The sequence below is a fragment of the Mustela erminea genome, chromosome 8 (genome assembly GCF_009829155.1).
Source record: "Mustela erminea isolate mMusErm1 chromosome 8, mMusErm1.Pri, whole genome shotgun sequence".
NCBI lineage: Eukaryota > Metazoa > Chordata > Mammalia > Carnivora > Mustelidae > Mustela > Mustela erminea.
The window spans coordinates 9,358,178-9,384,619 of NC_045621.1; the positions used below are offsets into that span (position 1 = coordinate 9,358,178).

The window sequence follows — 26,442 nt, forward strand, 5'->3', positions numbered from 1 at the left end:
TTTGCGCTTTCAGGGTGGGAAGAGGGGGCGTGTCTGGCGGCTCACGGGGCCCGCCGATTGGTGGGAAGGCCCGGGAGCCGGGCGGCTTGGCCCGCCGCGGGAGGGCGGTGCCCTGGGCCTGGTCCCGGAGGTGGCGACCGGCTTCAGTGAGATGATCATGGCAGCTCGGACCGGTCAGAGGGCTCTGAGGAAGGTGGTTTCGGGATGCCGTCCGAAGTCGACGGCAGCGGCCGAAACCCCGGCTCCGGCGCAGGGGCCTGCAGGGAACGTCAGGTAATAAACAACAGGGGTGCTGCGACGGTGGTAGCTTTCGGCCTGGGCTTGCTGAGTGGGGGGACCGAGGAATTTTGAGGTGAGACGGCGCCCCGGACCGGAGGCATTTTGGCGTCTCTAAGGGGAGAGAGTGTCCTGAGATCGGCATGTGAGGGACTCGGACTTCGCGCTCGTCACTCCGGGCGGGAGGCTCGCGGGCCTGCTCCAGACGCCGCGCCGGGGTCGGGGACTCGCTGCCCTCGCGAGAGGTGGTGAATCCGCGGCGGCGCGACTGACCGGCCGCGGATAAAGCAGCCGTCGCGGGACTTGGGACTCTTCCGGGCTCCTCCCCCCACGGCCTGCCGTCGCCGCTCTCGGAAGTTCCAACTTCGCGGCTCGCGAGCGGCCGGCTGCCGGACTTCGGGGCCCGGCGGCGAGCCCTCCCCTGCTCCCGGGCGAGTTGGCCGGAAGTCCTCTCCCAGCGGCGGGTAGGGGTCCTCGACTCCGCCCTTCGGTGCTTACAAAACGGACCGTAGCCGAAGTAGGGGACCTCGATTTTGTTTTCCACTCGACTGTAACTCGTCCTGTAACCTTGAACCAGCCTTGGATTTTCCTGGTTGGTTCCTTTTTGGTGGGTGGAGGCGGAGTCAGGAACGATTCCCCACTTCCACCGCTTCGTTTCTTTCTACTAATGACTTTGGAATAAATTGCGCTCGAAAATTACAGTGTCTAAAATGTATTAAGTTGTAAACAGTACAGAATGAAGGGAGAAAGCACAAATGTTAAGTTCCAGGAATTTAGAGTTAGTGAAGAATTTTTCAAGTACCCCAAACCCCCGCCAACTCTCAATCCTTTTAGACAAATACTGGTTGAAATTGAAATAAAATATCGCATATCGTTTAGTCCTGCTGAAGGAAACAATCTGAAAAACTAGTTCTAAGCAGAACATAGCCTGTCCTGCTTTAGATCTGTTTGTGTGACTCTTATAAAATGTTGGCTTGCAAATAAAACTCTTATTTCTAAGAAAAAATATGATTGTTTTAATGATCAAATTAAGGCTTAGATTCCAAGACAAATATTTATAATAATGAAGAGGGAAGGAGTTTATGAGCTCATTTTTAGGCCAAAGCATTAACATACGTTCTGGCCTTTGTTAGAGTATTTGAGATGTAGTATTATTGGAAGGTGAGTGACAAAAGCTGTCCATCATTTGATTCAGTTTTTATTTCATAGTTGAACGATACATATGACTGTATGGCTCCTCACTGCAGTTGAAGACATCATTCTTGGTAATGTGTGAAAATAGATTTGCTGTCCAGGGCTTGTAACCATAATATGGGAAATCATCAGGAAAACTATTAGCTTGCTCTAAACACAGATATTTCCTTTGTAATTGTAATCAGATTGTGTAAGGGTTGTTTTGGGGGTTTTGGGGGACAGGGAGAAGGGGAGGTTGGGGCAATGGTATTACATAAACTTGGTACAAAATTCAAAACCATGTACAAGTAAGCTTCATAGTCAACCGTGTCACCTCTTCAGAAGCAGTGGTCTTAGATTTTTTTTAAATAAATAATGCCTTTTCTGACATTGATTTATCAGAAAATTATTAAGTGTGCTCAATATCTGTCTCATAATTGGCTTCCAATAATAGGTGACAAAGTATACGAAAAGTAGGGAAATAGATAAAACTTTTAACAAAGTCGCTTAAAGAATATCTTACAAGGGAAATGTGATTAGGTATTTTGTACACCAGATTTGCTTTTTGTGATCAATAAAACTAACAGAGATCTTAAATTATGTGAGTTTTTAAAGGGGGGAGGTGAATTAACTGCCTACTTTTTTATTTCCGCTCTTCTGCTTCATTTAGCAGAGTGACTGCCATTCATTTTTATTGGTGTAATCTGACTGCTAAGCAAACTCCATAGGTTTACTCTAAAGAAAAATCACAACGGGCTTATTTTAATATTATCTCTGCCTTTAAAATAAGATTCACATAACAAACCATATTTTTAAAGATTTTTGGGAACACTAACACTTATATTCTCTCTAGGAGTTGAATCTATCTAAAACCTCTTTTGACTAAAAAAGAATATCATAGATATCTTTAAAATATGCTGTTACCATCATTATAAAACCAAATACCTCCTCTGATATCCCTTTAGAAAACCTAGAATTCTGAAAGCTGTCTTGTTTTACTATATTTTCCCCATTGTTCATTTTTTTGAAGTGTTATTTAGAGCTGGATACATAAATACCTTAAAATCTTAAAAGAGGCCAATAAGTTCATCATACAGTTCATATGTTTTATTCTTTTTTTCTTTTTAAAGATTTTATTTATTTGACTGACAGAGATCACAAGTAGGCAGAGAGGCAGGCAGAGAGAGAGGAAGGGAAGCAGGCTCCCTGCTAAGCAGAGAGCCTGATGTGGGGCTCGATCCCAGGACCCTGGAATCACTACCTGAGCTGAAAACAGAGGCTTTAACCCATTGAGCCAGCCAGGCGCCCCTATATGTTTTATTCCTTTACGTTACATCTTAATTAATAGTTGTGCAGTGTTTAGCTTAACCATTTCCATTGACCTCTATTTTACTGCCTCTGGAATAAGCCCATCTAATATTTGTTTTTAAAGATTTTATTTATTTATTTATTGACAGACAGAGATCACAGGTGGGCAGAGAGGCAGGCAGAGAGAGAGGAGGAAGCAGGCTCCCTGCCAAGCAGAGAGCCCGATGCAGGGCTCGATCCCAGGACTCTAGGATCACAACCTGAGCCGAAAGCAGAGGCTTTAACCCACTGAGCCACCCAGGTGCCCCAAGCTCATCTAATTTTTATAAAGAGTGTTAATTGTTCAAAAGTTCTTTCTTGTATTCTGGAGCCCAAATTTGTTTCCATCCAATTGGACTTTTGTTTTACATTTTGGAACCATACTCTCAGGGATCATCCCTATCTTCTGGCTGAATATTCCCCATTTCTTCAACCATTCTTTGTTTGACTTCATTGTCTCTTCCTCCCTGGCCACATTGTAGGGTGTCTATGTCTTTAAAGAAATTTTATTTATATGTAAATCCTATTTTATAAAGCAAATTTTATGTATGACACAAGGAGTTTTGACCAGGCCGTTCTTTACCCTTTTAAAAAATAGTTTGGGCCCACTAAGGACTGTGTAACAGCTCACCTGCTGAATCAACTAGTCCTGAAAGTGGATGGAGCTGGAGGGTTGGCCCCTACCTGGGCATCGCTGGCGGGTGGTGGCCTGTAAGTGGGACAGGAGTGTGTGTGTGTGTGTGGGGGGGGGTAGCTCTGCAGTTCCTTACCAGCCCCCAACCCGTTTAAAAAAACTAAAAAAAAAAAAAGGAGGGGCGCCTGGGTGGCTCAGTGGGTTGAAGCCTCTGCTTTCGGCTCAGGTCATGATCCCAGGGTCCTGGGATCGAGCCCCACATCGGGCTCTCTGCTCAGCAGGGAGCCTGCTTCCTCCTCTCTCTCTGCCTCTCTGCCTACTTGTGATCTCTGTCTGTCAAGTAAATAAATAAAATCTTAAAAAAAAAAAAAAAGGAAATATTTAAAAAAATAATAATTTGGCGGCTCCTGGGTAGCTCAGTGGATTAAGCGGCCGACTCTTGATTTTGGCTCAGGTTATGATTTCAGGGTCCTAGGGTCAAGCCCCATTTTGGGCTCTGCCCTCAGCAGGGAGTCCGCTTCAGGATTCTCCCTCTCCCTCTGCCCCTCCAGTGTGCATGCACGCTGTCTCTCCCTCATAAATAAATAAAATCTTTTAAAAAAAATAACGTTTAAAAAAATAATTTGAAGGGGCACCTGGGTGGCTCAGTGGGTTAAAGCCTCTGCCTTCGGCTCAGGTCATGATCCCAGGGTCCTGGGATCAAGCCCCGCATTGGGCTCTCTGCTCAGCAGGGAACCTGCTTCCCACCCCCTCCCCGCCCCCGCCTCTCTGCCTACTTGTGATCTCTATCAAATGAATAAATAAAATCTTTAAAAAAAAATAATTTGAAGATTTGATTTAATGAAATAACACTCTTTTTTTTTTTTTTTTAAAGATTTTGTTCATTCATTTGACAGAGAAAGAGAGAGAGATCACAAGTAGGCAGAGAGGCAGGCAGAGAGAGGGGGAAGCAGGCTCCCTGCTGAGCAGAGAGCCCGATGCGGGGCTTGATCCCAGGACCCCGAGATCATGACCGGAGCCGAAAGCAGAGGCTTAACCCACTGAGCCACCCAAGCACCCCGAAATAACACTCTTTTACTTGGAATTCTTAAACAGCTTCTCACCAAGGATAAATTCCAAATTGCTTTATCCTGGTTAATAATTCCTAGCATGATCCAGCTCTAGTCTGTCTAACATTATCTCATGGTACTCTCCTGGCCTGCTATAGTGCTGCTACACTGTTAGTTTTAGTCTCTGGATACTGCCAGGCTCTTTCCCTACTACCTGGAATGCCCCCCATCTACTTCTCCTCCTTCCACACACACACACACACACACACACACACACTCTTCTTATGTACATACATAGCTATTTCTCTCTTTCCATGGCTAACTTCTTCCATTAAGTTGCAGCTGAAATATAACCTTAGAAAACTTCTACCCCACTCCTAAAGGAGCTCCCAATTACATGTCCCCACCCCCATTTCTTTCTTAGCACTTTTTTTGAATCCTCACCTACAAAGTCCTACTAAATCTTCATAGAATGAATTTTTATTTTTACCATTTTATCCCTACTGCGTAGCACAGAACAAGAACTCAATAAGTATGTGAACTAATACATGAATAGTAGTATAAAGTAGTTATGCAATAATCTTAGTAGGGAAAGGTAAAAATATTCGGGTGGAAAAAAGTATATCAGGCATCTATATTTAGAAGTACCCCAAACAAGTCATACTTTAGTTTCCTTGACATGAGTTTTTACATATGTGCATTGAAATGGAGATTGGAAGGGAAAGAACAAAGCAACAGTTCTAACAGGGCCACTAGATCTCTAGTCTCCAGTCTCGAGTAGATCAAGAATTAAGGAACCTCTGTGGATCCAGCTGGGAAGACAACCTGGATAGATGAGTTAGAAAATAGATGATGGAGGGGCCCTGGCTGGCTCAGTCAGTAGAGCATGTGACTCTTGGTCTCAGGGTTATGAGTTCGAGCCCCACATTGCGGGTAGAGTTTACTTAAAAAAAAAAGAAAGAAAAGAAAAGAAATGATGACTATTCTAGCAAGTGTATGGGAAGAATATATTGTGACTATAGACTGAAAGCCAACTTTCTGGGAAAGATACCATTTGTGCCAGAAACTTCTAACCCTAACTGTAAGCTGTTATTTTTAGTTTTCTTTATGGCACTTAAGAAACTATTTTTTTTTTTTTAAGATTTTTTATTTATTTATTTGACAGAGAGAAATCACAAGTAGATGGAGAGGCAGGCAGAGAGAGAGAGAGGGAAGCAGGCTCTCCGCTGAGCAGAGAGCCCGATGTGGGACTCGATCCCAGGACTCTGAGATCATGACCTGAGCCGAAGGCAGCGGCTTAACCCACTGAGCCACCCAGGCACCCCAAGAAACTATTTTTTGTGTGTGTTTCTGTGCATGCATGTGTGCGCAACTGTGTGTGTTTGTGTGTGTGTGTGTGTGTGTGTGTATTTTTCAGGAATATTCTAAAGTTGTGAAGCCTTCTAAAGTGTGATAGTTACTGGGGTGCCAGGCTGGCTGAGTTGATGGAGCATGTGATTCTTGATCTTGGGATCATGAGTTTGAGGCCCATGTTTGATGTAGAGATTACTTTAAAAAAAAAAAAGGTAACATATGATAGTATTTTACAGTCTAATTTGTGTTTTCTTTTAATTTTCAGTGCTACTTTTTTTTTTTTTTTCAGTGCTACTCTTAATCAAGTACTTTTTGTCTCTTTAGATATTCAGCTTCCTGTGGCATACTGATGAGCAGAACTCTTCTGCTACATACCTCAATTTTGCCTAAGGAGATCTATGCAAGAACCTTCTTCAAAATTGCTGCACCATTAATAAACAAAAGAAAAGAATATTCAGAGAGGAGAATTATAGGGTTTGTATAGAATAATAGTTCTGTGTAAAAGAGTATGTTCACAATTTTCTGTAGAATATCGTGACTTTTTTTCCTGGATTTTCTTCGTACAGAATATGCTTTGGTTTTTCTAGTTGGGCCTTTCCATAGCTTTTGCTCTTTTATAAATATTTGTTGAATAAACATAATTATATGGTAACTTTATAGGATAGATTTAAACCTTGGTGTGTAAAGGAAGTAATTGAACTGTTTAGACCTACATTTTTGTATACCGTTTGTTTTTATAGTGGCAACATTAGTGGTATGTTGGGCCCAATATGTTTATATAGCTCCCTCACATATAGACATGCATAGAAGGTAATATATAGATGTGCTAAGCGGCTCCTACCACTTGGGGCGTAGGTTGTCAGACTTTTTCTGTAAAGGACCTGGTAGTAAATATGTTAGGTTTTGTGGACCGTACTGTTTCTATAGCAACCAATCAACTCTGTCATTGTAATTGTACCCCAGATGACATATTACTGTAGACAATATGTAATAAATGTGTGACTCTGTGCTAATAAAACTTTGTTTGCCGAACCGTGCAGTGGGCAAGGCTGGGCCCTTGATCTAGGAGTTATATAGAGAAGAGAATAGAGAGACTGCAGTTCTGCTAAACCAGAAATACAGCATCTGTTCATATGGGAATTTCTACAAGGGGGTCTCAACAGGCCATTAAGTATTACATGAATTCTTGTACAAGTGCATTTCATTAATTTTTTAGGTTGCTTTTTCTGTTCTGATTTTTCTGTAGTGAAGGACCTTCAGCAGACTCAGCTTTTGTCACTAAAATTACCTTTATTACTGGCTAAGTCACTGTATTGGTTAAGGTAATACTAGCAGCTACACAGGTAAAACCCCAAAGTTTATTTCTTTCTTATGTAAAGTTTAAGTGGGTGTTCCCCATCCATGGGCAGCAGTTTAGGAACCTAGGCTCCATCTAACTTATGCCTTTTGTAATTTCTTAGTCCTTGGAGTCTCTTAAAGATAGACTTGATTCTAAACCGCATTGAGGGATGCCTGGATGGCTCAGTCAGTTAAGTGTCTGCCTTTAGCTCAGGTCATGATCCCAGCGTGCTGGGATCGAGTCCCACATGGGGCTCCTTGCTCAGCAGGGAGCCTTCTTCCTCTTCTGGCCATTCCCCCTGCTTGTGCACTCTCTCTTCCCCTGCACAACGATAAATATTAAATAAATAAAATCTTAAAAAAAAATAAACATCTGGAAGGGATTATTGGCAGGAACTAGTCACATAATACCATCTAAATGCAAGAGGGAAATTGGGAATAGTAGCTTCTGGGGCGGGGGAGCAACTTCTTCCCAGCAATAACACCATGTAAAGAGAGCCTAAATAATTGGGTAGGGAGACATCTTTGCCAGAGCTGGTATCTGTGAATGAAAAGATAAATAATGCGTTGGTCTGTTTTACTTTTGAATCACTACCAATATCTTTTTTTATGCTGTGTGCCTGTCATTTGACAGGTGTTACTGGGTGCTTTATAGTTACAGTTTCATTTAATTCTCACAATAGCCATGTAAGGTAGGTGTTGTTATTCCCATTTTAGAGATGGGGAAACTAAAGCTCATGGAGATAATGTACATTAAGTGTCATGCATAAATCCTAAGATTTTTTTCCCACCATATTTACTTATTGTTATTTACTTCCTTATTCTTTCTCACGCTGAAATTCTTTTTATTACAAATTGGTCTTACCGAGTGATCATCTTACCTTTTTTCCATATTTGACATAAACACATAATATTAGTTACTATTTATTAAGCGCTCTTTTTTTAAATTAAAGATTTTATTTGTTTATTTGAGAAAGAGAGAGCATGTGCACAAGCAGGGAGGGGCAGAGGGACAAGCAGACTCCCCACTGAGTGAGGAGCCCAACGTGGGGCGCCATCCCAGGATCCTGAAATCATAACCTGAGCCAAAGTCCGACGCTTAATCGACAGAGCCAACCAGGTGTCTCTTTATTAAATGCTTATTAAGCTTTGTGCGCTATACCAAAACGATTTCACTTAACCCTCAAAAGAACCCTATAGAGTTACTTTTCTGTTATGGATGAAGAGAATAAAATTGAGAGGCAAAACAACCTACCCAGGGTCATGTGGCTTAGTTTTAGGGTTGGTACTTGAGCATAGTCCTTTCTGACTACCAAGCCCATCCCCTTGACCACTATGCTATACTACTTTCTTAGATGCTTTTATTACAATTTTAAATATTTCATTATTTTATTATTAATTACAATGAACTTCCTGGCTGCAAGATTTCATACTTCTTCATGGGATTTATTTTAGCATTTATCTCAAAGTGAGTAAAACCTCAGAGGTTTTAGGAGGTAGGGCTTTTTTTTCCCCCCTCCCCTCTACTGTGGACTTCATTTCATGATCATAAAGATTAATTTAAACATACAAAAAGACTCATTCTCTCTTATTCCAAAGCATCCCTTTTGTAATTTAGATTGTGATTGTTTAAATTACTGCATATATTTTTTCTTTCCCTTTTCGCATTTTATTGGCCACTGGGAGGAGGTGTCCTCCCTGCCATAAGAGGTGCTCGCAGTTTCTTCAGCCGCTCCAAGCTTGGGCCCTGTGGGGTTGCGGGCACTGGGTAGTTGTAGGGCGTGGCCTGATAGATCGTGACCCTGTACCTGTTGAAGAGGGGACAGAATCACACCCCCAGCCGTCTTTTTCAGGCCACAGTGGTGGTCTCAAATACTGTTATTTCTAAGTTGAATACTGTTGTAACAGTGGTGAGTCTTTATAAGAATAGTATGAATCTGGCTCTCCTTATTCACTCATCTTTTACATGTTCCATAGGCTGTTGGTTTCTGTTTGTTTGTTTTCTGTTGAGGCCCTGAAGTTTTTGTGTTGAATTTATTGTAGGTGTTTTGCATTTCTATAGTATAGACTATTTTCTAATAGGTTCTTGTTAATAGGAAAGGCATTAATTTTTAAAGTTCTGTAACAGGTTACTTGACTGAATTCTGAATTGCTTCTCTTCTGAATTGATAATCCTGTAACCTGCCGACTGATCATTTCACGTAATACTGTTACACACGTGTCTCATATTTCATGTTCTGATTTGATTACATTGACGAATACTTTGAGAACAATGTTTTGTTTTCATCTTGAATTACTTAAGTTTTTAAATTTAAATTTAATTAATGTAAAATGTATTATTAGTTTCAGAGGTATAGATACATCATGTGCCCTCCTTAATGTCTATCATCCAATTACACCCCCCCCCCCCCCCCCCCGCAGCAGCCCTCAGTTTGTTTCTTATAATTAAGAGTCTCTTACGGTTTGTCTCCCTCTCAGATTCTGTCTTATTTTATTTTTACCTTTTCTCCTCTGATTCTCGGTGTTGTTTCTTAAATTCCACATATGAGTGAGATCATATGATAATCTTCTTTCTCTGGTTGATTTATTTCACTTAGTATAGTACCCTCTAGTTTCATCCATGTTGCAAATGGCAAGATTTCATTTTGATGGAGGAGTAGTATTCCATTGTGTATATATATAGCACATCTTCTTTATCCATTCATCAGACAATGGATATCTGGGCTCTTTCCACACTTTGGCTATTGTGGACATTGGTGCTATAAACATTGGGGTGCAGGTGCCCCTTCAGAACACTACATTTGTATCTTTGAGATAAATACTTTGTAGTGCAATTGCTGGGTCATAGGGTAACTCTATTTTCAATTTTTGAGGAACCTCCATACTGTTTTCCAGGAGGGCTATACCCACTTGCCTTTGCACCAACAGCATAAAGGGGTTCCCCTTTCTCGGCATCCTTACCAACATCTGTTGTTTCCTGAATTGTTAATTTTAGCCATTCTGACTGGTGTGAGGTGGTATCTCATTGTGGTTTTGATTTGTATTTTTTTCTGTTGGCCATTTGGGTATCTTCTTTGGAGAAATGTCTGTTCATGTCTTTTGCTTATTTCTTGATTGGATTGTTTGTTCTTTGGGTGCTGAGTTTGATAAGTTCTTTATAGATTTTGGATACTTGCCCTTTATCTGTTATGTCATTTGCAGATATCTTCTTCCATTCTGCCTTTTGGTTTTGTTGACTGTTGCCTTTGCTGTGCAAAAGCTTTTTATCTTGAGAAAGTCCCAGTAGTTCATTTTCGCCTTCGTTTCCCTTGTCTTTGGAGATGTGTCTAGAAAGATGTTGCTGTGGCTGAAGTCACAGATGTTGCTGCCTGTGTTCTCTAGGATTTTGATGGATCCCTGTCTCACATTGAGGTCTTTCATCCATTTTGAGTCTATTTTTGTGTGTGGTATAAGGAAATGGTCCGGTTTCATTCTTCTACATGTGGCTGTCCAATTTTCCCAACACCACTTGTTGAAGAGACTGTCCTTTTTCCATTGGACATTCTTTCCTGCTTTGTGGAAGATTAGTTGACCGTAGAGTTGAGGGTCCATTTCTGGCTTCTGGTCCATTGATCTATGTATCTGTTCTTGTGCCAGTACCATACTGTCTTGATGATTATAGGTTTGTAATAGAGCTTGAAGTCTGGCATTGTGATGCCACCAGCTTTGTTCTGTTTTGTTTTTCAACATTCCTTTGGCTATTTGGGGGTCTTTCCTGGTTCCACACAACTTTTAGGATTGTTTGTTCCAGTTCTGTGAAAAAAGTTGATGGTATTTTGATAGGGATTGCATTGAATGTGTAGATTGCTCTAGGTAGCATAGACATTTTAACAATGTTTGTTCTTCCAATCCATGAGCATGGAACATTTTTCCATTTCTTTGTGTCTTCCTCAATTTCTTTCATGAGTGTTCTATAGTTTTCTGAGTACAGATCCTTTGCTTCTTTGATTAGGTTTATTCCTAGGTGTCTTTCGGTTTTGGGTGTAATTTTAAATGCTATTGAGTCCTTAATTTCTCTTTCTTCTGTCTCATTGTTAGTGTATAGAAATGCAATGAATTTCTGTGCATTGATTTTATATCCTGCCACTTTGCTGAACTCTAGTATGAGTTGTAACAATTCCGGGGTGGAATCTTTTGGGTTTTCCACATAGAGTATCATATCGTCTACGAAGAGTGAGAGTTTGGCTTCTTCTTTGCTGATTCGGATGCCCTTTTTTTCTTTTCGTTATCTGATTGCTGACACTAGGGCTTGTAGTACTATGTTTAACAACAGTGGTGGTAGTAAACATCCCTTTTGTGTTCCTGACTTTAGGGAAAAGTGCTCAGTTTTTCCCCATTGAGAATGATATTTGCTGTGGGCTCTTATGATATTAAGGTACATTCCCTCCCTCCAGTCCTACACTGTGAAGAGTGTAGTCAAGAAGTGTAGTTAAGAGTGTAATCAAGAACAGATGCTAAAAAAAAAAGAAAGGATGCTATACTTTGTCAGATGCTTTTTCTACACCTTTTGAGAGGAGCAGTTGGTTCTTGTCCTTTTTTTTTTATTAATGTAGTGTATTAAATTGACTGGTTTGGAGGAGGTTGAACCACCCTTATGGCCCAGGAATAAACCCCAGTTGGTCGTGGTGAATCATCCTTTTTTTTTTTTTTTAAAGATTTTATTTATTTATTTGACAGAGAGAGATCACAAGTAGACAGAGAGGCAGGCAGAGAGAGAGAGAGGGAAGCAGGCTCCCTGCTGAGCAGAGAGCCCGATGTGGGACTCGATCCCAGGACCCTGAGATCATGACCTGAGCCGAAGGCAGCGGCTTAACCCACTGAGCCACCCAGGCGCCCCTGAATCATCCTTTTAATGTACTGTTGGATCCTATTACAAGTATCTTGGTGAGGATTTTTGCATCCATGTTCATCAGGGATATTGGTCTGTAAATCTCCTTTTTGATGGGGTCTTTGTCTGGTTTTGGGATCTAGGTCATACTGACTTCATAGAAATTGTTGGAAAGTTTTCCTTCCATTTCTATTTTTTGAAACAGCTTTAGAAGTATATAGTGGGGCGCCCGGGTGACTCAGTTGGTTTAGCGGCTGCCTTTGGCTCGGGTCATGATTCCAGGGTCCTGGGATCGAGCCCCGCATCAGGCTCTCAGCAGAGAGCCTGCTTCTCTCTCTGCCCCTCTCCCTGCCACTCTGCTTACTTGTGCTCTCTCTCTCTAGCTGTCAAACAAATAAAATATTAAAAAAAAAAAGAAGTATATAGTAATTTTTAAAAAGATTTTATTTATTTATTTGATACAAGGAGAGAGAGGTAACAAGAGAGAAAGCATAAGCAGGAGGAGTGGCAAGCAGAGGGAGAGGGAGAAGCAGGTTGCTGAGCAAGGAGCCTATTGCGGGGCTCAGTCCTGGGATCATGACCTGAGGCAAAGGCAGATGCTTAACTGATTGAGCCACCCAGGCACCCTGGTATTAATTCTTCCTTGTGTTTGGTAGAATTCCCCTGGGAACCCATCTGTCCCTGGGCTTTTGTTTTTTAGGAGATTTTTGATTATTGCTTCAATTTCCTTGCTGGTTATGTGTCTGTTCAGGATTTCTATGTCTTCCTGTTTAAGTTTTTGTAGCTCATATGTCTCTAGGAATGCATCCATTTCTTCTAGGTTGCCTAATTTGTTGGCATGTAGTTGCTCAGCATATGTTCTTATAATTGAATTTCTTCAGTGTTGGTTGTGATCTCTCCTCTTTCATTCATGATTTTATTTATCTGGGTTCTTTCTCTGTTGTATTGTTCTTTTGGTTTCTATGTCATTGATTTTTGCTGTGATCTTTATTATTTCTCTTCTACTGCTGAGTTTAGGCTTCATTTTCTGCTCTTTCTCCAGCTCTTTTGGGTATAAAGTTAGGTTGTGTGTTTGAGACCTTTTTTGTTTCTTGAGAAAGGCTTGTATTGTTATATACTTCCCTCCTACGACCACCTTTGTTGTATCCCAAAGATTGGAAACAGTTGTGTTTTTTTTTTTTTTTTTTTTTATTAGATTTTTTTTTTTTAAATATTTTATTTATTTGACAGAGAGAGAGAAATCACAAGTAGGCAAAGAGGCAGGCAGAGAGAGATAGGGAAGGAAGCAGGCTCCCTGTGGGGCAGAGAGCCCGACGTGGGGCTCGATCCCAGGATCCTGGGATCATGACCTGAGCCGAAGGCAGAGGCTTTAACCCACTGAGCCACCCAGGCGCCCCAACAGTTGTGTTTTTATTTTCATTTGTTTCCATGAGTTTTTTAAATTCTTTAATTTCCTGGTTGACCATTCATTCTTTAGTAGGATGCTCTTTAGCCTCCACGTATTTGAGTTCTTTGCAAATTTCCTTTGTGATTAAGTTCTAGTTTCAAAGTATTATAGTCCAAAAATATGCAGGGAATGATCCTTGTCTTTTGGTACTAGTTGAGACCTGATTTGTGACCTAGTATGTGATCTGTTCTGGAGAATGTTCCATGTGCAGTCGAGAAAAATGTATACTCTGTTGCTTCTGGATGGAAATGCTCTGAATGTAGCTGTGAAGTCCCTCTGGTCCAGTGTGTCATTCAAAACCCTTGTTTCCTTGTTGATCTTCTGCTTAGATGTTCTGTGCATTGCAGTGAGGGGGTGTTAAAGTCCCCTACTATTATTGTATTATTATTGATGTGTTTCTTTAATTTTGTTATTAATTGGCTTATATAATTGGCTCCTCCCATTTTAGGGAAATAAATATTAACAATTGTTCGATCTTCTTGTTGGAGAGACCCTTTAATTATGACATAGTGTCCTTCCTTATCTCTTACTACCATCTTTGTTTTAAAATCTAAGTTTGTCTGATAGAAAGATTGCCATCCCAGCTTTCTTTTGATGTTCATTAGCATGATAAATGGTTTTCCACCTCTTTTTCAATCTGGAGGTGACTTTGGATCTAAAATAAGTCTCTTGCAGACAGCATATCGATGGGTCTTGCCTTTTTATCCATTCTGATACCTTTTGTCTTTTGATTGGGACATTTAGCCCAATTACATTCAGAGTAACTATTGAAAGATATGAATTTAGTGACATTGTGTTACCTGTAAAGTCACTGTTTCTATATGTTTCTGTTCTTTTCTGGTCTGTGTTACTTTTAGGGTCTCTTTTTGCTCAAAGTATCCCTTTTAATATTTCTTGCAGGCCTGTTGGTGATCACAAGTTCTTTTAGTTTCTGTTTGTCCTGGAAACTTGCTCTTTCCTTCTATTTTGAATGACGTCATAGCTGGATAAGGTATTCTTGGCTGGATATTTTTCTCACTTAGCACCCTGAATATATCATGCCAGTCCTTTCTGGCCTGATGGTTTCCGTGGATAGATCTGCTGCCAGTCTAATGTTTCTACCTTGCAGGTTACTGACCACTGGTCCCAAGCTGCTTTCAGGAATTCTCCTTGACTCTGAGATTTGTAAATATTATTATTATATGTCAGGGTGTTGACCTATTTTTATTGATTTTGAGGGGGGTTCTCTGTGCTCCCTGGACCTGAATGCCTGTTTCCTTCCCCAGATTAGGGAAGTTCTCCACTTTAATTTGCTCCAATATACCAATATACTTTCTGCCCCCACCTTCTTCTGGGATCCCAATTATTCTAATATTGTTTTGGTTGATGATATCATTTATCTCTTGAATTCTCCCCTCATGTTCCAGGAGTTGTTTATCTCTCGTTTTCTCAGCTTCTTTTTTCTCCATCATTGAGTCTTCTGTGTCCCTAATTCTCTCTTCTGCCTCATTTATCCTAGCAGTTAGAGCCTCCATTTTTTATTACATCCCGTTAATAGCCTTTTTGATTGTGACTTTATATTTTAGTTCTTTTATTTCTCCAGAAAGGAATTCTCTGGTGTCTTCTATGCTTTTTCTCAAGCCTACCTAGTATCTTTATAATCATTATTCTGAACCCTCATTCCTACATCTTACTTCTGTCCATACTGATTAGGTTCCTGGCAGTCAGTACTGCCTCTTTTTCTCTTTTCTGAGGTTAGTTTTTCCATCTTGTTGTTCTACCTTGCAGAAAGTGGTCATTTTTCTATTTGTAGAGTTGCAGCTATTCTTTTCTTAGCTCTCCAATTGAGTTACAGGTGTTCAGAAAGATTTTATAACTATCTAGCTGAATTCCTGGAACCAGACAAAACTAAGGTCTCCTACTCCTCTGCCATCTTGGACTCCTCCCCAAAACAACATTACCTAACCACAATAACTAGCATCTTTATCTTATTTCTAACTCTAATGGGAATGCCATTTGATCATTTATGGAGGGAATTACACAGTTTTTATTCTTTTGGTATAATATAATTCTTGGTTTTAAGCCATCCATGAATCTTTAAACGAGTTGCATTTGATTGCTAATTTTTTTTAATGCATTGCTGGATTTTATTTGCTGATATTTAGTCTGCAGATTTTATTTTTTTTAAGATTATTTATTTATTTATTTGATAGACAGAGAGAGATCACAAGTAGGCAGAGAGGCAGGCAGAGAGAGAGGGGGAAGCAGGCTCCCCACTGAGCAGAGAGCCCGATGTGGGGCTCGATCCCAGGACCCTGAGATCATGACCTGAGCTGAAGGCAGAGGCTTAAACCACTGAGCCACCCAGGCGCCCCCAGATTTTATTTTTTATGTTGTCATATTCAGGTTGTCAGGGCATTATGCTGGCTCATTAAAAGAATGAGAGGTTTCCCTTGTGTTCTAAAATGGCTTCTTTTTTTATAAATCACAAAAATACTACATGCTTGTATAAAAACCTAACAGTATGGAAGTATATGTGCTATCTTTACTCCTACTTCTTTTTCTTGAGTTAAAAACTACTTATTGTTGAGGTGCTTGGGTGGCTCTGTTAAGCATCTGCCTTCAGTTCAGGTCATGGTCTCGGGGTCCTGGGATCGAGCCCCACATTGTATTTCATTACAGATATTCTATTAATATAACAATTAGTTTCAGGAAAACTAAATATCAAATGTTTAAAAGTGAGAAATACAGTATTTATTTATAATTTTTCCTAAATGGATAATAGAATTATCTATATCCTGCATGCTTTGTAAAGTGCTTTTTTTCATACACTAATATATTGTAAACCTCCTTGCTCTAAAGTATATATTTGATCTTTTAAAAAAGACACAAAACTTTAAAAACAAAGTGGGGGGTGCTTGGCTGGCTAAGTCAGAAAAGCACAGAACTCTTGATCTCAGGGTCATGAGTTTGAGCCCCATGTTGGGTGTAGAGATTACTAAAATAAATAAACAAACAAAGAAACTTTAAGTATATATTTGATTTAATTCTTTTAAATAACTGGTAGAGGGCGCCTGGGTGGCTCAGTGGGTTAAGCCGCTGCCTTCGGCTCAGGTCATGATCTCAGGGTCCTGGGATAGAGTCCCGCGTCAGGCTCTCTGCTCAGCAGGGAGCCTGCTTCCTGCTCTCTCTCTCTGCCGGCCTCTCTGCCTACTTGTGATCTCTCTCTGTCAAATAAATAAATAAAACCTTTAAAAAAAAAATAAATAAATAGATAAATAAATAACTGGTAGAGAGTTCTGCAGTATGGATATACCATAATTTACTAATACTTTTTATTATATTAAGCACTTATTACTGTCCATCAGCTGATATGTATTTAAGTTGCTTTCAATTGAGGTTTTTTTTTTAAGATTTTTATTTATTCATTTGAGAGAGAGAGTGAGCACATGAGCGGGGAAGGGGTGGGGAGGCAAAGGGTGAAGCCAGCTCCCGACTGAGCAGGAGGCCCGAGCAGGACTCTATCCCAGGACCCTGAAGTTATGACCTGAGCCACTGAGGTACCCTGTTTTTTTTTTGTTTTTTGTATTTTTTTTTCCCAAACTCTCAATTTTTAAATGCTGGCCACTAATTAAAATTTCAAAAAACACATCTATTAGCCAGATTCAGCCTGTGGTATGTATGCTAAATTATGACCTCTGCTTTATACAAATATTTAGCTCCCTTTTATTTTTTTGTATTCATTTCATCATGTGGTTTAGCATGATTGCCAAATGATTTATTGCCTTGTACACACTAAGTTTTATTTATATTCAGTTTAAAGTATTTATGTGCCTTATAACTAGGTGTAGTTAACATCTCCTTTTTTTTTTTTTTTTCAAGATACTCTATGCAGGAAATGTACGATGTGGTATCAGGAATGGAGGATTACAAGCATTTTGTTCCTTGGTGCAAAAAATCAGATGTAATATCAAAGAGAACCGGATATTGCAAAACACGATTAGAAATTGGGTTTCCACCTGTGTTGGAGCGCTACACATCAGTAGTAACCTTGGTGAAACCACATTTGGTAAAGGTAATGGTTTTGGTTTTCACTGTTTTTAAATATTTCCCAAATGTTGATTATATTAAATGAGTTAAAGTATAATAGCTTAAAAGTATTTCCCTAAACTAATTAGAAGAGGGTGAAAAAACAAATGATTTCTTATGTCTCTTAACTATACAATTAATTATATAATTAACTATATAATTAACTATACAATTAATTAACTATACAATTAAGAGATACAATCTCTTAATTATACAATATTAGCATTTTTCTTTCCAAACAGAAATTTGACTAGAATATGTAAATAAGAAGCTTTTTCTTTTTTTCTTCTTTTGAGGATTACTGACCCTTGGGAAAGATTGGACCACACAAGTGAAAAATGTTAAAGTTAATTTTTGCCCTAGTTTTTTTTTTTTTTTTTTAAGTTAAGGGAAAGTGAGAGGATAAAGAAGGGTAAAAAAGATACAAATATGGATAACAAACATTGTTGAGGTCATCCTGCCATGCAGTGGGTACTGAAGTGGGAGGTACTGTTACATGCATTATACTGATTATCTTACCCTTGTCAGAAGACGGGACGTGAATAGACAGATACCCAGGCTTAAACACACAGAAAGGCAGAATTCCATCGAATTCTTGTGAATTCTTAAGAGTTTTTTGACCAAAGGCTTAGAGCTTAGTTGTATTTTATGCCCATGGGATATCATTTCTTGGTAATTAGCCAGAGCTAAATGCCTTTGTCAGCTCCTTGTTAGGCACTGAAGGAGGTGGTATCTCTCATACCGGAGAAAAGTCTACTGTCCAGTGAAGCTAAGACTTGGAGTCCACACTTGTCTTACTCTCAAACTTGAACTCCACTTAAAAGGCCATGCCCCAGTGGGACTTTGCCATTGTGAATGGTTCCACCTGTTTGTCTCATAGTTTTGGAGTTCTTTACTAATATACTGTGCTGTCTCTCTTACAATAGCTAGCATTGTAAGAGAGCTCTTTGTAGGGCTTTACGGGAATTTTTTTTTTTTTTTCTAAGATTTTATTTATTTATTTGACAGACAGAGATCACAAGTAGGCAGAGAGGCAGGCAGAGAGTGAGAGAGGGAAGCAGGCTCCCTGCTGAGCAGAGAGCCCGATGCGGGACTCGATCCCAGGACCCTGAGATCATGACCTGAGCCGAAGGCAGCGGCTTAACCCACTGAGCCACCCAGGCGCCCTTTACGGGAATTATTAACTTATTCTTCTCTACAGCCCTTTGAGATTCAAATGTTAATTGTTCTCCATCTTATGGTTGAGCAAATTAAGGCTTAGAGGAGTTAGGTAACTTGCCCAAGGTTGCAGAGCCAAGACTCTGGCTCAGTCTTTCTGACACCAGTAAGTATCTCTATAATCTTAAAACGTTTTTCTATTTCCTGACCTTAGTATCTTATAACTTTAAGTCTTCATGAATTATGCTGCATCTAACTAAAAGAAATCTTGGGGGGAAAAAAACCCTGCGTTTGGTTACGCATTCAGCACGCAGTCTGTTTAGAATTTCTCTCTCTCTCTCCCTTTGCCCCTGTGTGCAATGCTCTCTCTCTCTCTCTTCCTCTCCAATGAATAAGTAAATCTTTAAAAAGAAAGAAAAAAAATCTTCATAATAACATCTATGAAATGATCATTGCCATCTCAATTTTATGAGGCTTAGAGAAATTATGAACCATATGCAAACTCAGTACTGTATGTCAGATCCCAAAGCTATTTTTCCATTAAAATAAGCTTCTTCACTTAATGTGCTAATTTATTGTTTGAAGATGTATTTGAGAATAACACGCAACTACATACACTAAGCTTTCAGTCGTCCCTGGGTTCATGTTTTGGATTTTAATACCTAATATAAGCCTGTGGCACAAAATACAAATTATTAAAACCAAGGGATCAGCAGAAGCCATGTGACTTTTTTTCTGCAAATTATTTATTGCCCCAAATATGCCTGTGACATATCAGTAATTCTACTGTACATGAATTTGCAGTGGCCAGAAGCCCTTGAAGGTTTTCAGCAGATTTAATAAAGGCATTGGTTCAGGAAATCTTACTGCCTGGGTCACAGGCTAAACATTTTACATGCTGTAGTTTGTATGGTGTGGGTCAGTTCATCAGAAGAACCAGTTGTAGGTCGTCATCATAACACCTCCTATTGTAGTCAGTATCTCTTCTGTTAGGAATGAGGCTGTTAGCAATATCTAAACATACCAGGAAAAATTTGTGGGTTCTTGGGCTAGATTATTGGTATGAATACAGCACTGCCACATTTTGTGAAAAAGTAGTCAGAGGAATTTGGGATATTATAGTGAGTATTCCCAATAACTGTTTCTCCCTCATTGTTAAATTTCCTATAAGCTGCCCTTTTTTTTTTTTTTTTTTTTTTTGAGAGAGGGATTGAGAAAATCTTAAGCAGACTCCACTCTCAATGTGGAGCCCTTTATAGAGCTCAGTCTCATGACCCTGAGACCATGACCTGGGCTGAAATCAAGAGTCAAATGTGTAACTAACTGAGCCACCTAGGCACCCCTCCTATAAGCTTCTTATATGATTGTAAAGAAGGGTGGAACATTTACCTTAAAATTCAGTAACTGAAATAATAAGATTTTATAGTAGATTGTTGATGCTTTTAAAAATTAGATGGTCATTATTGAACTGTATATAAAACTGAACCCTTGAAGAAAACTTTCACTTTAAAAGCCACTGACGTAGCATAATGTGACTAAATTTAGTTATTACTTAGCTTTCTGATGAATATTACTTTATCATGTCTAAATAAATTTTAAAACATTTATTGGTTTCCATTTTAACAATTAAAATATTTTCTTTTATAAATGTGGAAACAGAGCATTTCTCTGTAAATGCTTTTTAATATGGATGCAGTTGATTTTCTTTATAATGATTCTACTGTGTTTTCATCTGATAATTGACTCAAAAGAGTTTTGATGAAGAGGCAGTGAGGAATAAACTGTAAATATATTTTAAGCTCTTTGGCTTCTACTTGAAACTATCTTTGGAGAGATCCAGATATAATCAGAATTAATCCTGCATTCTGTGTTTAGGGAGCCAATAGCTGGGGAAGAAAAAGTACACTCTGGGGGAAAAGAGGTTATATGTGCAAGTCCTTTTTGCTGATCCGTAGTGTGTAAGCTCATGGGAGGGACATCTAAACTGGTAAGAGGAATACATTATCAAAGAAAAAAGGGATAGAGGCACCTGGATTCTCTCTCTGCCCCTTCTGTGCTGCCTCCCCATCCCTCACCTGGCCCTGGATGTGAGTGTTTTCTCTCTCTCTAAAAAAAAAAGGAAAAAAAAAGGGTAGAGAGACTTGACTATTTATTGGCCCTGGGATATGCCAAAAGAGATGGAAACTTAAGGCTTAATTGGGGATGGGTGTGTTGACTTTGTTTTTTTGTTTTGTTTTTTAAGATTTTATTTATTTGAAAGAGCACTCTGGCACAAGAGTAAGGGCGGGAGCAGAGGGAAAGCGAGAGGCAGAGCCCCTGCTGAGAAGGGAGCAGCCTGACTGACATGCAGCTTGATCCCAGGACCCTGAAATCATGATCTGAGCAGAAGGCAGAGGGTTAATGGACTGAGAGGCACCCAGGAGCCCTGGGTGTTGTCATTGAAATAAGAATTTAAAAGATGGTTTGCTGGTGAGGGAAGGTGATACGTATTCTTGAGATCAGTTGTCTACTAGTATTAAGGCCCAGATAGTGTCTTAGGATACTAAGTAAAGAAGCTGAACTTCATTCAAAGTCATAATCAGTCCTGACAGTCTTCTAGTGACTGGGATTTTGGCTGCCATTTTTTCACACTGCAGGAGGCAGCTCTAAGTGGTTCTCAATCAGCCTGCTTTGAATGATACAGAATGGGAAATCCCAAGATGCCACTGTACATAACATCTCTAAATACTGTGTTTCAGTGTGTACATACGCATCTAAAACAAACATGAACCCTGAAGAGAATTGAGGTTAGAATGGATCAGGGACACGGGCCAAGGCCAGACTTACGAAAACTAGAACCGCAGTTGCCCTTAGAAATAGAGAATAATGGGCGCCTGGGTGGCTCAGTGGGTTAAGCCGCTGCCTTTGGCTCAGGTCATGATCTCAGGGTCCTGGGATCGAGTCCCGCATCGGGCTCTCTGCTCAGCAGGGAGCCTGCTTCCTTCTCTCTCTCTCTCTGCCTGCTTCTCAGTGTACTTGTAATTTCTCTCTGTCAAATAAATAAATAAAATCTTTTAATTAAAAAAAAAAAAAGAAGAAGAAATAGAGAATAATGTCACTAAATGTGACAGCCAAGAGAAAAATCTTTGGTAGGAAAGGAGAATTCTAGAACCCTACTTGGGATCTGTGCCAGATACCTTATAACTATTTTATAGTTATAAGGCATAAAATATATATTAGGCAAAAAATATATATTATATGGCATAAAATATATATTATTCTTATTTTATAGATTTAAGGAAATACGGTACAGGGAATTAAATTGTTCAGGATTACTTATAAGTGGCAGGGCCGGAAATAAACTTCCAGAAAAATCACTTCCTGTTTTGCTGATGAAGGAGAAAACTGTGAGTACCCTGAGTGACAGCAGTGACAATCTTGGGGATCCCTGGAGGAAAGAAAATGACTTACATTGGCAAGAGATTACTTCCTAGTACCAAACTGAAAATGAGGTGTTTTTTTATCCCCTGTGATCTGACGTACAAACATATTTTAGAAAGAAATCATCCTCAGGGCACCTGAGTGGCTCAGTTGGTTAAGCGACTGACTTGTTTTCTGCTCAGGTCATGATCTGAGGGATCTCATGATCCTGGGATTGAGCCCCGCATCGGTCTCTCTGCTCGGCGGGGAGCCTGCTTCCTCCTCTCTCTATTCGCCTGCCTCTCTGCCTACTCTCTCTCTGTCAAATAAATAAAATCTTTAAATAAAAAAAGATTTTATTAGAAAAAATTAAAAATTACAAAAATCATTCTCAACTCTAGATTCTAGACAGTCTAAATGGTATTTTACTGCATTTTTTTTTTTTTTTTTCCATTTCATTCTAGGCATCCTGTACTGATGGGAGGCTTTTCAATCATTTGGAGACTGTTTGGCGTTTTAGCCCAGGTCTTCCTGGCTACCCAAGAACTTGTACCTTGGATTTTTCAGTAAGTCTCTCTTACAGCCGTTGGTTTGTTCCAAGTATCAGGTGAAGTTGATAAAGAAGGAATAATCCATTGATTAGAATCCACCTGCTGTCATGAATCTCACGTGCATAGTGATTACTGAAAGATGGCTTTCAGAAAATCTCAAATTCTGAATATTGAATACCTTTTTCTATACTAACTTTATAAGAAGGAATACTAATGAATCTTTCTCTTTTTCTGTTTCTTGAAACCTTGAATGGTCATTCCTTCTCTATTGTCTCATTTTTATAGGTTCACAGGTTATAAGACACATATTATGACCTCACTAAGAGCTTATTAACACCAAATAAAATCTACATATTGCTTTATGATACAGAAATAAAGTGCAGAAGGGGGAAAATGTGTTTCTAAAATCTAGGGACTATGGTATTTCCTTGTTCACATCACCTTAGCCATAGAAAACTTAAAGCCACTTGTGGCTTTTCTTTGAACAGATAATACATGAGTTATTTTCTGTATTTGCAACTCAGGCATTGCATTTCAAGGAATAGTCATAATTTTGATTAAATTACTATATGCTGCTGTTCTAAGCTCTTGAGTTGTTTTCATTCAGAAATTAGTGGACAGTAATGGAACAGTTGGGGAAATTTGAATAAGGCCTGTGTAGATTAGACATTAGTGTTATTACCTAGTAGCATTAACTCTTAATTTCCTGGCTTTACTAATTGCATTGTGGTTATATAAGGCATTGAAAAAGGGAAATTTGGGTGATGGGTGTATGAGAAATCTTTGTACTATTTTTCCAACGTTTTTTATAAATTTGAAATTACTTCAAAATGAAAAACTACCAAAAAAATGAAAATTAAAGCAGTTTTTAAAGTTAGTGGGAAAAAAAAAAAGTTAGTGGGTATTTGGTCCTTAAAAAACTATTTCTCAAGCCACCTGCCTTGACTTACATCTTGAGGAGTTATAAATGAAGTTTTACGTCATTGTTCACTTCCAGATTGTACCACCTGCCCCATCTGTTTTGTGGCTCAATCTCCTCTTCATGCTGCTACTTTTCCCAGAATACCTATCAGCAGGATTAGTTCCCTACTTTATTTCTTTTTGAGAGATAGGATAGATCTAAAAGGGGTACATTAAAAAAGATGCCAGAATAATATGGTGTTCATTCAGTAAAGCTTTTTTCCAGTTTTCTTTAACTTAATAATAAAAGCAGATTATTTGTCTTGAAATGACATTCAGGCTGTGTTTACTTAAGCTTATGGCACCAGCAGGAGTTGGGTTTACTGTGGAAACTGAGCATCTATCTTCTGAGGGAGGTTAAAAAATTTCATCTAGATACACCCCTCCAGCTCGGCCTTAGATACTGGCTAAGCAGCCCATTTCACAGTGTGTTTACCAGTACTCTAAGTAGAGACTGAGTTAAAGAAAGATCTTCCTAAAATAATTAACCTTTTCCTACAGATTTCTTTTGAATTTCGCTCCCTTCTGCACTCTCAGCTTGCCACACTGTTTTTCGATGAAGTCGTAAAGCAGATGGTAGCTGCCTTCGAAAGAAGAGCGTGTAAGCTGTATGGTCCCGAAACAAGTATACCTCGGGAATTAATGCTTCATGAAGTTCATCACACGTAAAGGGAAAAAGAACTGGTCACCTACTTATAATTTTAGCTTATTCACTTTTAGGAAGTGCTTTTACCATTTGCCTTCAGGAGTCAGAAAGCATTTGTTAAACCCAGCTTTGATTATAAATCTGCACCATTGAGAATTTGCACTTGGAATATGGAACCACATGTATATAGAATTCAATCAAGTGTAATTCAGAGTAATGGGTGTATTAGCATGTTTACGATAATGGGATGTCATCACTATTGCTAGAATATGGACAGCACTCTTACCAGAAATTGAAACTGTAAATTTAAACCTTTTAATTATCACCTTATTTGAAGGTTAGTTGAGATACTCACGTAGTATGTATTCTATTAACCATATCACCTTTAAGTTATTAAATTCAGACTATTTATAACTTATTGTCATAGGACATGCCTCTTAGCTTAGGATATTTGGATAATCATCAGATATTTAAAGTAAACTTTGACTTAAAGATACTGTTAATGAAGGTTCCTTGGCTACTTTCCTTATTTTTAAATTGTTCTTATGGGCGGTAGGTAATTCAGTGCCATGTATAGTGAGATTAACTCCCAGATAAACAGTGAATATTTTTTTGTTGAGTGGTCCAGAGCTTTAAGCTACTTCTCTTGTAGTTTGCAACCCTCTCCCAGGTACTTTCACTACTCTTTCAATAATGCTGATTGTTGGTCAAATCTTGCCTATAATAGTGGGCAACAGATGACAATAAGTTGGTTGATATGTTTCCAGCACCATGCATCCCTATTTTCTATTTATTGTGTGTACTCACTTTCAATGATATATTTCAAACTGATATTTTTGTAAACAAATCAATGTCGAAGGACTGAAGTGGTAACTTAATAAAGTTAATTTGTTTATTTTTTGTACAGTTATTTTGGTTATTGAAATCCTATGTTATATCCCTGTGTATTTTTTTTTTTAAGATTTTATTTCTTTATTTGACAGACAGAGAACACAAGTAGGCAGAGAAGGAGGCAGAGAGAGAGGGGGAAGCAGGCTCCCCGCTGAGCAGAGAGCCCGATGCGGGGCTCGATCCCAGGACCCTGAGATCATGACCTGAGCCGAAGGCAGAGGCTTTAACCCACTGAGCCACCCAGGTGTCCCTATCCATGTGTATTTTAACTAGACGTAGTAAAGTCTCACTGTAGCATTTTATGAAACAAATCTGGGCAAAATTCAGTCTTCCTTTAATTAATACTGATCTTCCTTTCACTCCATACCCAACAACGCTCTTGCATTACCTTTCTAGTCAGAGTGCTGTTTATTTCCTCAGATCAACAAGGAACCTCAGTAATTAGCTCCCTACATAAAAGCATGTTTGCATCAATTTTTTCAATAAATCTGTTTTGACTGCCTGCTGTGTACCACTTGCTGGTCATACGGTGGTGAAGGACTCCTACAGCCCGCTCGGGCTTCACACGGGGAAAGCAGTGTCTTTCCGCTTACAAATGAGGTATCCCCTCAGAGTGTCTGTAGTTTGTATATAATTACCTTTTATTTTTTTTTTAAAGATTTTATTGATTTATTAGAGCGAACAAGAGCATGAGTGGGGCAGGGGAGAGGGACAAGCCAATGGCCTGCTGAGTGGGGAGCCTGCTGCGGGGCTCAACCCCAAGACCCCAAGATTATGACCTGAGCTGAAGTCAGACCCTTAACCAACTGAGACACCCAAGAGCCCCTATAATTACTTTTTCAAAAACAAATTATTTTTCAAATAGCAGAGATAAGATCCAGATAATATTTTTTTTTATCCCTGCTTATATTCCTTTTCTTTTGACGGATAGAAGAACCTGTAATTTATCACTGTTCTTATAAATGCCATAGATAAGCTCTCGGGTTCAGAATCTAACTTAGTGGTTGGGATCTAACTGAGCTGCTACTATGAGGGTATGTAGATGCTAATTTTGGTGAGGGAGCCCAGGAATACACAAATATCACCTTGATCTAGCCATCCATCTTAGTCAACCATGAGGTTCCCTAAGTAAGGTGAGAACCCAAATTACAGTCAGTAGCGATGGGATATATATAAATGCCCAGGTATCTGGCTCTGGTCCCTATGCCCTTTGCCTTATCTAGTACAACACTCTGGAGCCCATGACCTGTGGACTTCAGCTTGGCGTCAGTGCTTTCTGTACTGG

General features: G+C 39.4%; 1 protein-coding gene across 2 annotated transcripts; it reads left to right on the forward strand.

Annotated features, from left to right (window-relative positions):
• Nucleotides 1–17: 17 nt before the first annotated feature.
• On the forward strand, nucleotides 18–25,176 carry COQ10B (coenzyme Q10B). 2 transcript variants are annotated; one of them, XM_032354299.1, is made up of 5 exons: nucleotides 21–273; nucleotides 6,157–6,306; nucleotides 17,346–17,538; nucleotides 22,574–22,675; nucleotides 24,122–25,176. In XM_032354299.1, exons 1-5 carry the CDS (start codon nucleotides 152–154, stop codon nucleotides 24,287–24,289), a joined length of 735 nt encoding a protein of 244 aa, XP_032210190.1. In that variant the 5' UTR covers nucleotides 21–151; the 3' UTR covers nucleotides 24,290–25,176. The 2 variants fall into 2 exon arrangements, with proteins under 2 accessions (XP_032210191.1, XP_032210190.1); XM_032354300.1 differs by lacking the exon at nucleotides 6,157–6,306 and having other exon boundaries at nucleotides 18–273.
• Nucleotides 25,177–26,442: the final 1,266 nt, after the last annotated feature.

Bases quoted from the DNA above. Each gene is read 5' to 3' on its own strand.
- COQ10B (XM_032354299.1), top strand. From the start codon at position 152: ATGATCATGGCAGCTCGGACCGGTCAGAGGGCTCTGAGGAAGGTGGTT. The intron at 274-6,156 runs GTAATAAACAAC...TTGTCTCTTTAG, and splicing joins GGGCCTGCAGGGAACGTCAG to ATATTCAGCTTCCTGTGGCA. The intron at 6,307-17,345 runs GTTTGTATAGAA...TTTTTTTTCAAG, and splicing joins TCAGAGAGGAGAATTATAGG to ATACTCTATGCAGGAAATGT.